Source organism: Colletotrichum fructicola (assembly GCF_000319635.2).
Source record: "Colletotrichum fructicola Nara gc5 chromosome Unknown KSG_Nara_v1_contig03, whole genome shotgun sequence".
In the NCBI taxonomy this organism is placed as follows: Eukaryota; Fungi; Ascomycota; class Sordariomycetes; order Glomerellales; family Glomerellaceae; genus Colletotrichum; species Colletotrichum fructicola.
Genome location: NW_027094053.1, coordinates 3791654 through 3808764, shown reverse-complemented (window position 1 = coordinate 3808764; position 17111 = coordinate 3791654). Strand labels below are relative to the sequence as shown.

The 17111-nt window shown below is 52.3% G+C and overlaps 5 protein-coding genes across 5 annotated transcripts; 2 read left to right on the top strand and 3 right to left on the bottom strand.

The window, feature by feature from the left end:
• Positions 1-5126: 5126 nt before the first annotated feature.
• Positions 5127-5683, bottom strand: CGGC5_v005873 (uncharacterized protein; the record flags this gene model as incomplete). The annotated part of the gene is made up of 2 exons (XM_032028466.2): positions 5127-5237; positions 5492-5683. The coding sequence occupies 2 exons, from the start codon at positions 5681-5683 to the stop codon at positions 5127-5129; spliced, it is 303 nt and encodes a 100-aa protein (XP_031875260.2).
• Positions 5684-6486: 803 nt separating this feature from the next.
• On the top strand, positions 6487-7079 carry CGGC5_v005872 (uncharacterized protein; the record flags this gene model as incomplete). The annotated part of the gene is made up of 3 exons (XM_032028467.2): positions 6487-6527; positions 6578-6959; positions 7015-7038. The coding sequence occupies 3 exons, from the start codon at positions 6487-6489 to the stop codon at positions 7036-7038; spliced, it is 447 nt and encodes a 148-aa protein (XP_031875258.2).
• A 1207-nt stretch (positions 7080-8286) lies between these two features.
• CGGC5_v005871 (uncharacterized protein) lies at positions 8287-9298 on the bottom strand (the record flags this gene model as incomplete). Its single annotated transcript, XM_066151560.1, has 2 exons — positions 8287-8929; positions 9183-9298. The coding sequence occupies 2 exons, from the start codon at positions 9296-9298 to the stop codon at positions 8287-8289; spliced, it is 759 nt and encodes a 252-aa protein (XP_066009138.1).
• Positions 9299-11195: 1897 nt separating this feature from the next.
• CGGC5_v005870 (uncharacterized protein) lies at positions 11196-11503 on the bottom strand (the record flags this gene model as incomplete). The annotated part of the gene is made up of 2 exons (XM_066151559.1): positions 11196-11294; positions 11351-11503. 2 exons carry the CDS (start codon positions 11501-11503, stop codon positions 11196-11198), a joined length of 252 nt encoding a protein of 83 aa, XP_066009139.1.
• Positions 11504-13815: 2312 nt separating this feature from the next.
• CGGC5_v005869 (uncharacterized protein) lies at positions 13816-15564 on the top strand (the record flags this gene model as incomplete). The annotated part of the gene is made up of 6 exons (XM_066151558.1): positions 13816-13831; positions 13894-13915; positions 14004-14172; positions 14236-14766; positions 14817-14843; positions 15007-15564. The coding sequence occupies 6 exons, from the start codon at positions 13816-13818 to the stop codon at positions 15562-15564; spliced, it is 1323 nt and encodes a 440-aa protein (XP_066008935.1).
• Between the last annotated feature and the right edge of the window lie 1547 nt (positions 15565-17111).

The following is a 17111-nucleotide window of genomic DNA, read 5'->3' as shown; positions in this document are numbered from 1 at the left end:
CCTCCGTGGCCTCAACGCAAGGCTTCTCGCGGGGCCGCTCTCAATTGCGCTGACTTTCGGGTCTTCTCCTGCTTACCCGGCACACGCTTAGACGTGTTGAACCTTAGGTGCTCTTCGTTCAACTCGGGGTTGGCTGCCATGATCTTCTGACGGGCGTCGTCCTCCGCCTTCCGAACTTCTTCCTCGTGGCGAATCTCGGTCTTCTCGAAGAGAGGGCAGTTCCCCTTCTTTCCCCCCCTGGAAGAGTCGTCAAAGTGACTGTAGTCGCAGGACTTGGAGCATACATAGCACTGCACGTTTCTTCACCCTGGTCTGGTGCAAGTCATTTTGTTGCAGCCCATTTCTTTGATGAAAGGCGTTTTACCTGCATAGATAAGGAATCAGTTCTCGCGGACACGTCTCTTGGGAAACCTACATTTGTTGCATTTGCGGATCAGGGCGGAAGACATGGCTTCCTCGATCTTCCGCCGCTCTGATATTCCGTTTTCGGCTGCAGCCTCCTCACATGTCCGAGGAACATGTGTTTCTTGTTTACATGGGCGGCAGCTGACGATCTCGCATCCAGGATTGACGCACCTGAACTCTTTATCCTCCTCTATGGGAGGGCAGTCGGCAGCATATGGACAGAACGGGATGCTGAGAGATTCTCAAAACCTTGGGACTGTAGAGCTGCTTCAGATTCGATGTGGTCAAGCGCTGCTTGAAGCTTGTCGTCGAGAAAGAGCGCGCGCTGGGAATGAGAGAATACATGGCTGCAGCCGTCCATTGACATACAGTTGAGGTGGGATCTCGCGAGTCCAATCGCCGTCTCGGCGCACTTTCGCGCGCAGCCGATGCAGAAATACTAATGCAAAGTTAGGACTGCAAGCTTCACAAGAGGTGTGTGATATCCACTCACGTGCTCAGAGTCCGGGGCGTTGCAGTGAACCATACGGTTCAGCGGACATTCATCGAAGCAGCAGCCACATTCAGCAATGTTTCCTTCTTCCCGGGCTTGCTTGAAGTTGTTCTCTTCGTCGAGAACTTTGGCTTTTGCCAACTTGCGCTTGGACTGTGCTGCTTCGCAAACTTGTCGAGCAGCTCGCAATTCCTCGAGGGCTCTATTCCTGTCAGGAATTGGCGGGTCGCAAATAGTCCTATCTAGATTCTCCGGTTTGAGCTGCAGATTAGGCTGTGTTCAGCTTTTTTTGAACTCGAAGCCCGCTTTAGTTTTGCCGACTTTCCAGTTGCAATTGATCTCATCCAAAGCGAGATATGCCTGCATCAGACAATTATTGTGCTCTTCTAGGAGTTTGGCAACGCTCTTGACAGTAGCTTACGGGAAGTCTTGGCAGAGCCCCCTCCTCCTGCACCGGGCATTAGCACTGAGTGTTCCTGAGGATCGAGCAGTATGGATATCACGATTCAGGTCCACCGGATAGGATTTCAGAGGGAACGATACAAGAACTCACGATATACTAATGTAGGCTTGTATGTAGGCTTGTGCTGTCTCCGGAGGACGATTGGCGAAGTCGTAAAGTTGCCGTACCTTGGAGACGTCATCCTCTTTTGCTGAAGACTCTCGTTTGCGCTTTAGACTTTTTGAGCGGGCCTTCTTGGGATACGAGGAAGCGCCCAGGATTTCCTCGTTGATCTTGTCGATATCGTAAAGAAGCTTCGTGGCTGTCCTCTCGAAATACTCGGGGCAAATATCTGGGAAAACGGAAAAGATCTGAACTGTGCAATCGCTCTTCATGCTCGCCTTGAAATCTGCCATCTCTCGTTCAGCGCGTGGCTTTGGGTGGTTCGCTTCTATGGGCCCATTAGCTTTTGGTAAGGCTCGTCTTGTCTGGGTGGAGGATGTTCACCGGCAGTAGGATTAGCGAGTACTAGACCCTGTTGACGCGGTACAGTAGGTCTGGCAGCACGGTGGCAGCACGGTGGCAGCACGATGGTTGCGTCGAAGGGTAGGCGAGCGACGGAGGGTTCGCGCAGAGTCGATATCGGCATTGAAGGGAGTGTCGCCGATCCGTGACGAAGGTAGAAATGGGGTTTCCACGTTCGGAAAGGACTAACGGTGATATGAAAGAAAATCACCTACTTACCTGAACGTAATAATTGTCGAGAAGGCAGGCAAGAGAAATGCCGACTGAATGTTGGGAGAGAAGCCGGAGGTAAGGAAAGTCTGGAGATGGATGCAGGAGGTAGACAGTCGCGGTGGTGAGATGGTCGGCGTGGCCGAAACGCGCCTCAATTCATTAAATAAGCGCTTGCGCGAACGACACCACTGTCCAAGCCCCTTTTTGATCAGGCAGAGGCTGCACACTGCGCATAGTGATCATCCTAGCCGGCTGCTGCGTTATCATGTGGGTATCGAACCAGGATCGAGTCACCCTGCAAGACGAGTAACGATAGCCCTCGGACGGCCCTCAGGCGACGAACGTCCGCCAATGTTATTGCGCCACGGCCATACAGTGGCATCCGATGCGAGTCATCTTGAATGAAGCTGGTCACCCACGCAGTCATGCCTTCAGGACTTGGTGTCTTCGTCAAATTATCTGTGTCCGCAAGCACGAATCAACCGGTTGTTGTAACACGAAAATCCAGGCTGACGGTGGATTGTTGAAGACCTGCAACTGTTGAGCCTATACGGTGTCGGCGAACCCGGAGTGCCGAATGGTACGATGAATCCCACTTCGACCTCTTGGGAGTACTTCTCTAGGGCAGAAATATTTCATATCTGTTCATCTCATGTTCCATGGCGATTCACATCCAGCCAACTGGAAGATCCTGCATCGTGCTGAGCCGAGCACGAAGTCTCCGCGGACTGAAGGTGGAGGTAATGCGAGGGAGGCTCAAGATCGCACCACATAGAGGGGTTGACTCTGCCTTGCCCATCATGTTTGGTGCCATCACTGGGGTGTGAAGGACTCCCAAATTCGGGGGCGTCAGCCAAAGAATCTTTGGCTGACAATTCTATCGTAATGAAACTCATCAATGGCTATTTGGAAAAGGAGAATTATCGCTTGACATCCGGACTCGCTATCGTCAACAGCTAAGCTTGTCAAGAAGCTAGCGAAAGAAGATACGCCCCAAGGCTGAGAAAGGCGAGATCGGCAATTCAAAGAGGCTGACAGGAGATCTCATCTCAGACAGCATATTCTAGTTCTTCACTCGTCTTGTAGATTGGTAGAGAAAAAGAAACGGGCACCAAATGCGGTATTCCTACGAACCAGTATTTACTCATCATCGCAGGAGGCAGATGATTCTTCTGCTGACCAAAGGACATGTCTCCCTCTTCAAAAAAGTACGCAGCAAGAAGAAAAAAACAGCTCGCGAAACCCCAATTGTTGATCCTGTCGAGTTAGAGTAGCTGGTCGGGTGATACCTTTCAAGACCGGGGGTGCCTGAACGTTTCGAACGTGGTCAATGGCATATAGATGGTTCGGCTTTCAGATAAACGCCTTTAGCCCGGTCATGACACTATTTCTTCGACAGATTTGGCTAGGTAAATCCCTCGCTGCATGTCTCATGGGCTTCAGCTGAGTTCATTTTCTGTCGGAGATTGCTTCATTTCCTGACCTAGTAACCAGAAACTGTCACACGGATGGGGTGAGTATAAGGCGACTTCGCCCTGTGTGGCCAGATTTGTACATACTCCTAGCTTCCGGACAATATGATTTGACCCAAATTTTAAGGAGTGTGCTTATCAACGGTTCGATTTCTAGGCACACAGCCATAAGAACAGCAAAGTAGTCTGGGCTACGACATTCCAGTCAGTCTGGCCCCTGAAAACGACGGCTCAGCTTGGTAGAGATGGTGGATAACTGTCGCAAAGTTTAACCGATCCGTGTGATAAATGTTGCTACCTTTCCCTCCCTCTCGTCTGATATCCTTCCCCTTCGAACAAACACCATCCCCAATGAACTTCTAATCCCTCGTCAATCTTATCATAACAATGTCTCTTGTACAGAGCCTCCTCATTCTGCCTCCCGAAGTACTCCAGCTTATCGTCATCTTTCTTCCCTGGGACGATCTTCGAAATGTCCACCTCGCCTGTACAACGCTGCGCGATCTATCTAGACCCAGGTTGTTTCGCTGTATCTCGGTTTCCATGTTCAGAGAAGACCTGGAAAAGCTTGCTCGAATATGCTACGACGAATGCATACGACCATTCGTAAAAGAGACCATCTTTGACGAAACGGTATCGCGAGACCGCTTTCGTGCACTTTTCAGTAATGAACAAGTACACGAAGCTCATCCTTGGTTATCTGTGCTGCCGAGCACCGAGAAAATCTACGTCCTGCATTTCAAAGATCATGTGGGCATAGACATAGCGTCAACAGGCCAACATTTCGAGGCAGATCTCAAGACAACTCTACTCGCTCTGCTCAAAAGATTACCCAACCTCACCGCCGTTAAGTTTCAACCAATCAATCATTCTCGAGTTGCATCTCTCGGAGAAAGAGCTGCTTGCATCGCCAGAGCTGCGATATTAGCTGCCAACACACCTGCATCGACGGCCGAGCCTAATGACGGCTTATTCGAGAGCATATTTCCATTGATAGAGGTGCCGGTCACCAGCCTGAAGTGGACTGAAGGCGTGCCCCAAGGCGGAACACATCCTCTGCAGAATATTCCCTTCAATGCATTTGGGGACTTATCCGTCATCGACCTGCTTCTGGATACTTCGCCGCTCCCAAAAGCTTTATCAACGCGTCTAGCCACCTGCATCCATGCTGCTGATAAGATTCGGGATTTATCAATCAGTTGGTCAGCGTATCCATGTGACCAAAACGGCTTCTTCTCACGGCTGTGCAGTCTGCTGCGCTCGTCGCGATGGAAGTATATCAGATGCTTCCGAACCAAAAGGCTTGTGGTTCATGATAAAGACGTGCGCGGCTTCATAACGCTACATGGATCGCTCCAGACATTCTCAACCGACAACGTTCTCCGTCTACCTTCCAGCGAGAAGCAAGTTGAGTACGAATCCGAGTCCGAATCCGACTTCTCTGAATTCCACGACGACGACGACGACAGAGAAGAAGAAGAAGAAGAAGAAGAAGAAGAAGAAGAGCGCGAGTCTCAGGCCACAGATGGAAATGACTGGAGTACAACTTCTAGTCGAGACGATGAAATGTCGGAGGCTAGTGATGATATCGACCTACTGCTGGATTCTGCATTCTGAGGTAAAGGAAAACAAATAGGGATATCTCGGCGACGGCATTGCGCAGAACTGTCTTTAACGTTTTCATCTCCTTTTTCATCAATTTAGTAGTAAATAACTTTGTGTCTTTCGAAAAGCCCTGCCTAAATGACCGCACTCCTGATATAGCTCATTTCGAGGCCCAGAAGCCGGAAATGTTCGAGATTTGTGCTAGCTGATCAATTTATGCAAAAGTCATGTCTCTGCATGAACCTGCCGACATAAAGGATACGGCTCTTCGACAAATCCAAGCCACCGATTGATGCAATTATGATGAAAAAAGGAGCTGGCATCCCAGTTGCTTACCTTTGGCTGTTTCATCCAACCATCCCAGACCTTGATGCAATTGGACTCCTCCTCGACGATCTCGGCATCAACCAGGAAAGGGTTGACTCGCAGTCGCGTGAGGAGTTCTTGATTAAGGTTCTGTTCTGGCGGTGTCACAAAGCAAAGAAAGACGAGAAACAAGTAGTCCGATGGCCGGGATTGGCGGCGCATCGCTGGTAACCGGTATTGGCTTGTCTTCTTTTGGCTGGTCTTTTGAATGAGAGCCCGATGGGCTCTACTTCATTCACAGGTACTGGTGGTGCGTGCCTGCATAGAAATGACGATGGAGAATCGTATCGTTCGGACGACGCTCTAACTGTGTTACTTGCATCAAGGGATTGATTATATGGAGGCACAGGCGAAACGAGTGTTAGTGAGTGATCTGATGATGTGTGTGAACTAGCTAAGTGGGCTGCCTGGCTGGAGGCTGGAAGAAGGCCCTGGGGGCCCTGGGCCACACAGGCCGCCTGTGGCACTTGTGGGCAGGTGCCGCCACAGATTACATGTGCTGCCATCAAGGGCGCGTGTTTTGTGGGGCGCCACCTGGCTGGCTACATTAGTAAATGCCATGCATGTCGGCGCAGCCACACCAGCCACATCAGCCACACCAGACACGCTAAACCCGGAGTTGTCACCGGGACAATGCTGCGCCAGTTCCATCTCAACAGCCTCTCCACCACAAGCAACGACAACGACGACAATGCCAACTACCACAAACAGCGACAACAACGAAGAACACGACAATCAGCAGCCATCCCACCAATGCTGGAGAGCGGTATCATTCTCGACTAGCTGTCCACACTACCGCCGACTCTCCAAGGGCAGCCCGATCTCGACGAGAGGAGTAGCAAACGCAAGCATAGCTTCAACTCCATTCAGCCGCCTTTCGATCAGGACACCATGAACCCTCGCGAAGTCGGCACTGCTTCAACTACCCCTTCGAAAGAACGCGCCATGGTTATCCCCGAGTGAAGATGCTCCCGAAGTGGATGTCGAGACTCCAAGGGGACCGCGTGTAGATCCCTCTCAGGCAGCGCGGCAGACGGCTCAATCTGACGCCAGCAGTATTGCCTCTTCAATATCGGAGCAAACATCGATGTTGGAACAGACATCGTCGACATCTAAGAAGCGGAAACGACGATCTAGTCTTCGGAGGCAATCGAATTTAATCACCATCCAAAATGCCATGAACCATAGGAGCTTCGACGGGGAAATAGCGCCCTCCCCTGCGCTCGGCCATCTCCTCGACGCCATCGAGACTCTGCCTATGGGTATTGGAATTGTTTCACGTGCGACAGAAGCATCTGTTCGGGCCGAACTTGAAGCCTCGACGAGTTGTCAGTTTCACTGGGTCCGAGACGAGACGTTTGCCCGCGATCCGGTCGTACATGGAAAGCCGCTCGACATCCCTCTAGAGGATGACGACTTTGAATGCTTCGCGTGCAGAGTTGGTGAGCCCGCCCCCTTTACGATCTGCCATCAGCACTGCTAACGACACGCAGTACAACAGCGCAAATCCTTCCTAAGTACACGACACCCGGCAGATCCACCTACCATAAGGTGGTAGATTTCTGTGTCTATATCAAGGGAAAGTCCGATGGGCTCGATGCAGCGATGACTTGTTCGGTCGCCGATTGGGCTCTCTATCGAGACGAATACCGCCGGCCATGATTGAGTCAACGTAGTCAATCAGATTACGGTTTGGCTCATCGCTCAGTGGGTCGTTGGACGACTTCGCGTCAGGTGGTCAACCCGTGCGTCGGGGCTTTTCTCCACCACCAGCAGCCGGACTGTCTTTTCTACCTGGCATCATCGTTCAAAGTCACGAATGGTGGTTCATCGCCGTCGCCAGGAAGGTTCCAACTTGAGAAATAAATCATGTGCATCATATACGGTACCATCCCTTCACCACTCCGACATTCACTATCAAAGTCAAACTCTTCTTCCTCTGTTGTCGCCTCCTCCGCGTCTGCAATTGCTTCTACGGGAGGGGCATCTCCGATGGGCAATTTATCCAGGCTTTGCCGCTGCTTGCAAGACATTGAAAACCTTTCCTGAAACGCTTCCCGAACCATCCTTCGTGTTTTGTAACCGAATAGTCTGCGATGAGAGATCACAAACATGGCCGCGTTGAAGGCCATATTCTGATCGCGCGACTCAGGCAACCCAAGAACGAACACATATAGCAACCGGAACGCCGAGTCGCGTGCCACATTCTTCATCCCCGCAATCCTGCGTCGTTCATCCGGATCCCAGTCCTCTTTTCCCTGTCTCATGTCTCTCATGATGTCGCGCAAAGTTTGTCCGCCAAGGACGTCGATCTTGCGGGATTGAAGAGTTTCGCACAGCGAGTGATACTCGGGTAGGGAGGTTGGCATAAAGCGAATGATCTTTCGCAAACCGCGCAACCCGCATTCAATGATGTTGGAATAGGGTGCCGTGTCTTCGATGCTTGTGGACGGCTGAGAGCCTAACGCTCGTCGTGCTAAGTTGTCGTCCGGGTTGCGATCGCTCTGTCTCGTGGTTAACATGGGCGATGGCTTCGTTGGCTCAAGGTCGAGTGACTCGCTGCGATTATACGTGGCTCCGTCTTGACTCGGTTCCCAATTATCCCATAGAGAGTAAAGATCTTCTGGAAGTGCTCGACTCTGCACATCGCTGATGAGCTGGACTGCTGGCCCCCCGATGTATCTCACCACCGCACGCCGATTGCCATTTTTCTCCACCACCTGCCGGATCAGACTGATGAGACATGCGAGTTTTCTCAGTATTGTTCAATTGGTGGCCTCCCAATCGCGCACCTCCTGCTTCACGTCACGAAGGTTGATGTCTCGGAAATAGTCCTGGCGATGGTAGGCAACCACGAGGAGCGGAATCTGTGACAACCAGAGTTGAGGAACGACATCTTCCATTGCAAGCTCCGTGCTGGCAGCTCTGGTCTTGATTTCAAGAGTCGACTCCACGTCATTGGGTTTGTTACCTTCGGTGACCACATTTATCCGGCTGTTTGTTGGATTGCGTGCCTGTGAAACAGACATTGAACCCAGAAGATCAGGTAAATCGTCGATATCCGATCGATTTTCAGCGGTGCTTGGATCGATTCCATCAGCAACGTATCCGTCCGTCTCGTGCCGCATAAGAAACTTCATTCCGCCGAAATGATAAGATATTATTCTGTGATGTCCAGTGCTTCCAGTGAGCCCTTTCGTGTATGTTCTTTCGAAGTTGTGACCGAAGCCCTTGAAGGTCCGGATGGTCTCCGTGGGTTGTTCCTCGACGCGTGTGAATAACAACGTCTTCTTACCAGCAATCTCCGCCTTGATCTCGAAGCCTTCAGACGAGGATGCTTGTACGAAACGCAGTAGCTTCCGGATGTTGTTTCTGTCGCTTACAACATCAACATCGCTTACTTCGAAACTAGGCTTGTGAGCACAAATGGCACGAAACAAGGGCTCTAAAGGATGATCTGGGCATCGCGCAGCGTTTTGGTCAACGTATACAGTCCCCGTATCAGGTGTCATTCGCGGAGGTACGGTAGGTGGGACCCAGCGAGGTGGACTGCCTGTCAAGGGATGAGAACTACTTCTCGCTGGAGCGTAATGCGACCATCTCACCTGGAACCGCAATAGTCGGCACTTCGCTGTTGATCCAGTTATAGGAAGCCACATACTGTAGGTATGTGATTGAAGCATCGCATGCTTGGGATGCGTCGAGGTCGGAGCGAGCTATGTCGGCCACAGTGGAAGGCATGTTCGACATGGAAGGCACGTTCGACGTGGAAGGCATGTTCGACTTGAATCTGGACTAGATCTGGTGATTTAGTATAAGAGGCAGCTAAGGAGACCGTAAGTACAAAAGGGAAGAAAGACACTGTAAAGACGCTACGAAGGTATGACACCTCAGAGCGAAGATGCATGCTTTCTCCAACCATTTATCTTCAACCTCGGGTTAGGTTATCGGCATGACGAAAGGACCAGATTGTCGCAAGCACTGCGCAAGACCCTGACGCTCAAGACCCTGACGCTCAAGACCCTGACGATTTCAGGGCCATTGTGGATCAATGATAATTTGTGTCTAGTACCTTTGGTTACGATGCAAGCCTACAGGCTCGTCCTGTTCAGCATTTCCGGTGAATCTTCCATCCGAGGGGCTGTCCACGCGCACAAGATTTCCTCTTCAACCTAAAAGAGCCATTTCCATGGCCTTGAGTGGTCCACCAGCCCTCCAGCTGAAAGTAACCTTCCAAGACCCCTCACCAATGTACGCTCCGTACGCTTCGGCCTGGACCACATGGCTTTCTTATAATGGGAAGCTGCGGTTCGAGTGAATTCATTTTATACGTTCATCACCTTGATGCCATGCCTCGAAGTTCCTGACACAATGACCTCGGCGCGTCCTGTCTTACGCATTTGTCGAGGTTCAAGTGTTGACCGGCATGTGTAACACATTTTTAATAGCACAGAACATCACGCTATCGCGACACCAGCACCTCTTGTGAATTATCAGCTGGTGGTGTGACGCATGTGTAAGGCCTGTGTCAAGCTCCGAACTCAGAACTTGACTACAAGCCTTGATACTGAACGAAATTAACAGCCAGCCGATCGCGTGGTGAATTGGTCGAAAGCAGATGCTACGTGCCGGTTGGCATGTCCTAGGCGTCGCAGTTGACTTTATGCTGGCAAAGTCTAGCCGACGCTGCGAGTCCGGTATCTTTGGCTTGTTGAAACTATATCACCTGGGTATTGACCCTCGTATATTATTTGTGAAAATACGAGCCACGGGTATTCGCCATGAAAGTCACCAAAGCGCCAATTGACGTCAATGGGCATGTGTGGTAGGCAATTAAGAAAGTTCGCACACACAACCTATCGTTGTCTTCGGAGCTTACAACGTTTTCACTATGCTAGCCACGGCTAATACAGAGCTCGACAGAGAAGCTCCCGCCCTCCCGTTGACAAACCTTCAACCTTGGCACATTCGTTTGGACATCATTTGAGTAGCAACATCGCCTGCACCGAGCGGAACTTACTCTGCTGTCACATGCTACCAGACTTCACAGACGCCGAGTGCGGTGCAGCTAAGGTATCGGTAAGCTTTGTCACGATGGCCTACGTATATGAGCCACGCCCAGCACTTCCGTGACAGTACATACCATCCTCATAGCGTAAGCTCGCCAATCACGACATGACACCAATCATCGAAAACTTGAGAGAGACTTTTCAATACCTGTACTGGGATATATGCCGATACCGGGATCAGGACGTGGCCCAAATCGACCAAGTAATTCTGGACTTCTTCGATGAGGTCTGGCCATCATCATGCGTAAAAGGTCCCGTTCAGACATGGGACAACCTGCTCCGCTCATTGATGGAGTCCTTGCTGCACCATCTAGGTAAAAGTCTGACAGGGCCATCCAGACGCCGATTACTCATTCTGCTTGTTAGGCAAAGACGTCATCCCGAACATGGCATGCGATTACTCGTGGATCTCGGTCTTTGACGTAAACCCACCTTTGATACGCCGTCCCTATGTCGACTGGATACGGTTACGCCCCGTCGCTTGGCCCGCACCAGCAGATGTAAGTCAGCACCAGGTAGTTGAAGACTTTCTGTCTATGCTGGAAACTGTGTACGCGGGAAGAGAAGCAACGACGAACTGGTCACAGCGGGTTGTGTACGAAAGATCATCGCAAGGGGAGCCGCAATATTTGGAGGCAGAATGCGCGAATCCGATAATTCGAGACTTCTGGGCCGCTCACGATTTGCCCTGCTGGGGTGTACGTCTTCGTTCACCCGTCAATTTCGAAACGACGGCCAAAGGGCTTGTTCAAGGACCAACCTTCTGCGAAAGCAACGTGCGGCTGACTGGATATGGACTCGACATTCGTACGGTGCGCTCTCGCATTGGCCTCTTGTTTACCCGTTGCCCAATGGACCGAAGGCTGACAAACGTCGAAATCACATTTTCTCCCGGGTCGAACGAGGAGCCCATGGTCATCGACCGCGATGTTCTTCGAGAGGCCAAGATGCTGTACACTGGTCTGCTGCGTTGGGTACGTGCTGCATCCGGGGCCGATGAGACTGCTCCTCTTCATGACTTTCTTGGCGTTGCTGGTGGGGAGACTGGAAACGATTCTGTTGACAAGGACTTGTGGACGGCGATGCGGATGTACGAGTCGAACATGAAAAGACCGTGACTCTGACGGCTGCGTTCGTGCTCGAGGTAGTCACAAGAGAAACGCAGGAATACGAAGCAAACACTTTGTCCCAAGGACTGAGGCGTGTCCAACATGCCAGCAGCCTCATATCGCGCATGAGGGATCCTCACAGAAGAATCCCTTTGTAGAGACCGGGTATCGTAGCGCCCCGTATGTTGTACTCCCGAACGACGATTGCATCAAGTCACTCGTAGCCTTTTTTAAGGAACACGACTATGGTAGGCTTCTTTGCGCCTGCGGACTCTGCGTTTGCGATGACGCATTCTTAGTTCGGCTGAGGTCACTGGATCGTTCAGCCTTCAGAGCCGCGCGGGTGGGAGAAGGGAGCACGCGTCGCGTGATGCCTCGCAACGTGTCCGGCGCAGCCTGGGAGTATCCCCAGGACTGCCAACAGCACAACCACCAAAACACACTGCATGTGTCGCGCAGGCAAGGTACATTTCGTGCAGGCCAAGGGCACTCTTTCGACAAGCCCAGGGATGTCATGCCACCAAGCAAGTTATCGAAAGCTCCTGTTCGTCTGGTTGGTTATGCGCTTCCCTAGTGTGCAGGGGCCAAGGTCAGCGCCGTGGTGATCACGTCAGTAGATGGCGCAGTTGTACCGTGACTTGGTTTTGTAGGATTGCGAACGGAAGGTGCTGTAGTGCACACTGGAAAGTGTGAATACTAACCTACAGCGCAAGCTCGACAATGTACATGGTACATCGTAAGCGAGATTCGCATTCACCACAGTTGAATAAGCTTGATGGACGATGGCCTTGGGGTGCTCGTTTCAAGTCCTGGCAAAGCCGGCGTAAACGACATTTGCCTTGCTTGTGAGTGCCTCAGCCAGCCGGATAAGCGCTTACGTTGGTTTGGTTGCTCATTTGTCATCGAGGTTTCGCTTCCGAAGGGAGCACCAAACACTGCCAAAGGCCAGATCTGGCGACCGACACCCCGGCCGAGTCCCTTAACGATCGGGGTCAGAGGCGGGAGGACGCTGATCGAATCACCCTGCAACACCAAACGATACATAGCCCTCAAACGAACCGAGCGGTTTATCTAGAGGGGCGCGCGGGTCTGCACAGTCTAGCTGGAGCAACGATAGCACTGTGTGAAGTTGGCCCCGTACGCCTGCGTGGGTCCACTCACTGAAGCGGACTTGACCCAACTCCATTTGCGGAACAGCATGCCGCCGCATCCCGGCACCCCTCATGCGGCCTCTGGTCTATCCACCTCAGCATCGTTACTTCCATTCAGCCAACCTCTTTCGCGCTTGTCTCTTACCTGACAGGCCTGTTCCCGGAGTCCCGACCCGCTATCGATAGCCATTCGCTGAGACGACTTCGGGCGTAGGTGAATCTTGCCAAAGGGCGCGTACGACGGACGATGTGACACTGAGTCCGCCCCCGCTAGAGTGGCCGCACCAACCTCGACATCCAGCTTCGACCCGATCGCCTGTCCAGGACGAAGAAGAGCAGGGACTGCCTGGGCGGTACGCCATTCATAGCATGGCGCAGGACAGGATGTGAGACATGTTATTCTAGGTTTGCTTCTCATGCCTTAGGACCGGGGAAGTGCAATTAAGCGTGGAAAACATGCTCAATGTCATCAACCAGCGGGGCGTAGCATGTCTTTGAAACACAAATGTGCTGGAATTCTGTTGCTATCCACTGTGGGCCCAGTGAACGCCCAAGGCGAAAGTTGAGTCACACATATGCAAGTGGCGCTTTCGCGGGCGGAATAAATAAACGCCGAGCACTACGTACCTACCCAGCCCCTGATTTTCGTCCGCCGCTCCTTTATATTCCGTTCATTTCGCACTTCCATGCACGTCAATGCCAACCCTTCGCTCCCTAACGCGTCCACATCAGCGTCTTGTTTTTCGCTCCTGCCTGCTACGTACCATCCGCACAAGCTCACGTCAACCGACCTGTCCCTGGCGTCCCAGTCGCTCTCCCTCTCTTGGCTGCTTGTCCGACTCTTTGCGCGAATAGGACTGGACTCCTTCGGAACTCATCCAAGCCTGGCCTTTGTCTAGCGTCGGCTTGGATCTCGTCACCCGTCACTCTGGTCATTCTACTACTCGCATACGCAAGAGCCCCCAATGCACCTTGAGTTGGGTCGGGACTACGCCATGGCACGTCTTGTCCACGGTGACCCACAAAGGACCGAATAATCACAGTGACGACAACGCCACAACCACGGTAAGTACTCTATCACCCCGTTTCTGACCGCGCCTTTCTACGCGCGTATCCCTAGGAGATTAACTGCAAGGGAACACAACATCTTCAGCATGGCGGCACAATCAGCGAAAGTCGAATCAGCGAAAGTCGACGTCTTTACGGAGCGCGAATACTCAGACGGACGGCAGGCCGAATTCATCAACCAGCTATTCACCCTCCGTATCGCGTATTACCCGCCGACATTAGTCTATTTCCGTCTCAGCCCCAAGGTCGATGGTGTATGTGACGCTTCGGTCATCCTGCAAATCCTGCCAGACCATCTAGAGCTGCTACGGTCGCAGCTTTGCCGATGGGATGATGTCAGCTCGTCACATCCCGATGATGCGCGCCAGCGACTTGGCGGCGCCAGTGACTTGACTCGCCTACGGTTCAAGCTGCTTAGTGGCATGAGTGCGCAGATCATTGTGCCGAAAGATTCCAACGGCTTCAAGACACCCGACAGCGCGGCTCAGCATGCTGTTCATCTTTTCGCCTCGCTCGCCTCCTCTCCGTCGTTCTGCGTATACTTCCCTCGCAACAAAGTGCAAAAATCGTTGCTCGAGCAATGCGTCTGGGCCGTTCCTCAGTTTTCAGGGTTGAATGAAGATGACCGACGCAATTTTCAGCGCAAGGTGGATCCAAAGAGGCTGTACGGTGGCAAAGGTGGCAGGGTTCTTACCCCCGATGAGTATGAGGATAGCTCTGGCACAGACGGGGAACGGAGCAGATCCACCACACCAGCGACGAACCCGTCAAATGGCTCAACGGTGGACTTCGACAGTGTTCCGCGTCCTGAGGGCTTGCCCCCTCAGTACGGTGAATGCCTCGTCGAGGTAGGGGAATCTAGGGCGACCTCGGACGACGAAGCCAATTTTGTTGAAAGTCCCTCCGTTGGTCATGCACCGCCCGAGTACGATGGCACAGAATTGCTGTGTAGTGTACCGAATGCTTCCAAACGCCCACGGCAATACGCGAACGAGGACGCTCTTCTGTGCCCACGCTCCAAAAAGATCTTGTCCGCTACGCCGTTCACGACAGCTCCAACGAGGAACGTTCAGTGTCTTGATGCAAAGCCGAGGCTCGAATCTGAGGGCGCCGGCATGGATGTTTGCATGGTGTTCCGCGAGTTGACCAGTCGGCTTGACGACCAACAACAACAGATCAAGCAACTGCTCCACGAGCAGAGTGAGCAGCAGCTGAGTCAAGAACAGCTCAAGGCATTGCAAGACCAGATCGGAAAACTCAAGAGACAGAATGCGGAACTCAAGAGACGGAATTCTGAGTTGGAGAATACTTGTGCCGAATTGACAAATCGACAAGAGACGGCCGATGAGGAGAGGGAGAGCATGTGGCTTGATATCAGCGAGCTGCAAGAAGTTACAGGGGAACATGGGAAACAACTGGCAGATAATCCGAAGCTAGCGGAGGATTTGGCATCGTTCATATGGGGTGACGGTTTCCAAGGGCCTGTGAGCGAGCCGATGAAAGAGCATCTGGACGACCTTGTAAAAGAGTACCTGGACAGAATATGTGAAGGAGACTTGATCAAGTTGTTGAGGGAATGCGTCCAGAAGAAAGTCGCCAGCCAAATGGACGAAATGAAGGCGCGAATGTGTGAGACTTTCAAATAGTAATGGATGCAATCAAAGCCGCCGACGTAGGATGCATCCTTGCTGAGATTGGCAGATGCTGGGAGACTGCTCCTGCGGCGTGCGCTGACGCTAGTTCTCAACAGGCTGGTATATTAAACCAACAGCCATAGAGTGACGACTAGCGCTGTGTGATGCGTCACGCTCGCAGCGCAAGCCCAGCAAAATGTCCAATTCCCGAAGTAAAATATTCAAAAAAAAAAAAACAAAAAAAAAACAAGCCAGTTATCGCGAGGACTGTAGGTCGCGCCTTCTGTAACATGGTTTCGGTCGGTGGCTTGCGACTTGCCGTGGGAAAACTTCACCATCGAAGGCTACATCCTCTCATGATCCATGCTGAGTGACGAAAGCCGCGTGACTCTTGAGTTCGGTTATGGACAAGGTGTCAGAAGATATCTGGCAGGAGGCTCCCCCGTTGACAGAAATATCCAGGAACAGCCACAATGAACTGGAGGCTGGGTTATTGTGGTACACATTCTCACATGTCTGAGAGAGAAGTCTGTTCTTTGCGGGCGAGAGATCGTCGTCGGCTTGGATAACTATGGCAAGTTGTTCGCCGGGGGAGTCGGCGGCACTATGCGTGTCGCTGTATCAGGCCGATGCTGAGTGTCATATGGGACAACGTACCAGCAGGAAAGCGGTATAAGACAGAGAGCACCTACAGTATCTCGCGTAGGGTAGACTACTCCCGCAGCCGCAATTGGTGACTCTGGCCTGCAAAACGAAGCAGCTCACTCTGGAAACCACCGCGCAGACATATCAGGCCTGCGAGGCCAGCCCTGGCATCGCAGCGGCGTGCGGCGCCGTTTGCTTGGTCGTTGTGGCCGCCCCTGTCTCGACAGCGGCGGGTTTCGGGGCCGAAGGGGTTATTATGTGACGTCCTTTCATGCCTTCGCCGCCGGCTTTTAGCTAACGACAGTGTACTCACAGGGTCCGCTGCCGCGGGCGTTCATAGCGTCATTGGCAACGGCGCAGCTTCCGGCGTGTTTGCTGTGCTTCAGAGCGCCGGAGCTGGTGGTTATGGTATTGCAGCTGTGTACGGCGGCATTCAGCTCGTCGGTGGTGCTGTTGCAGCATCGGGGGCGTTGTCTTTGTCCAAGGTGGACACAACGGCATGAGGCTTTTACGATTTGTCTCAGGGCAATACTGCCCTACACAATAGGGGATGACAGATCCTCGAATGCACCCGCGTACTGCCTCATCGACACGCTCGGCCTACAATCACTTTGCAAGAGCTGCATCGGGGGGCAAGACGCTCTCGTTACGAGCTAGGCAAGTTGAGTGATGCGAAAGAGACCAGTTTTGTATCTGGAACTTGGACCTTGCCGCCTGCATGTCCAATGTAATCCGGCGATGGATGCCTACCGTTCTTGAGCGAAAGCGTGACTGTCGACACATTGGCAGGAGGAGCATATACGTCAGGTACTTGGAGCCATCTTCCCGAAACTGCTCCTGGGACTACTTTTTTCCGATAGCAAAGGTCTGAGCATGCGCCTTTTTGCCGTGAGCTCACGTGCCCTTTTCCCACG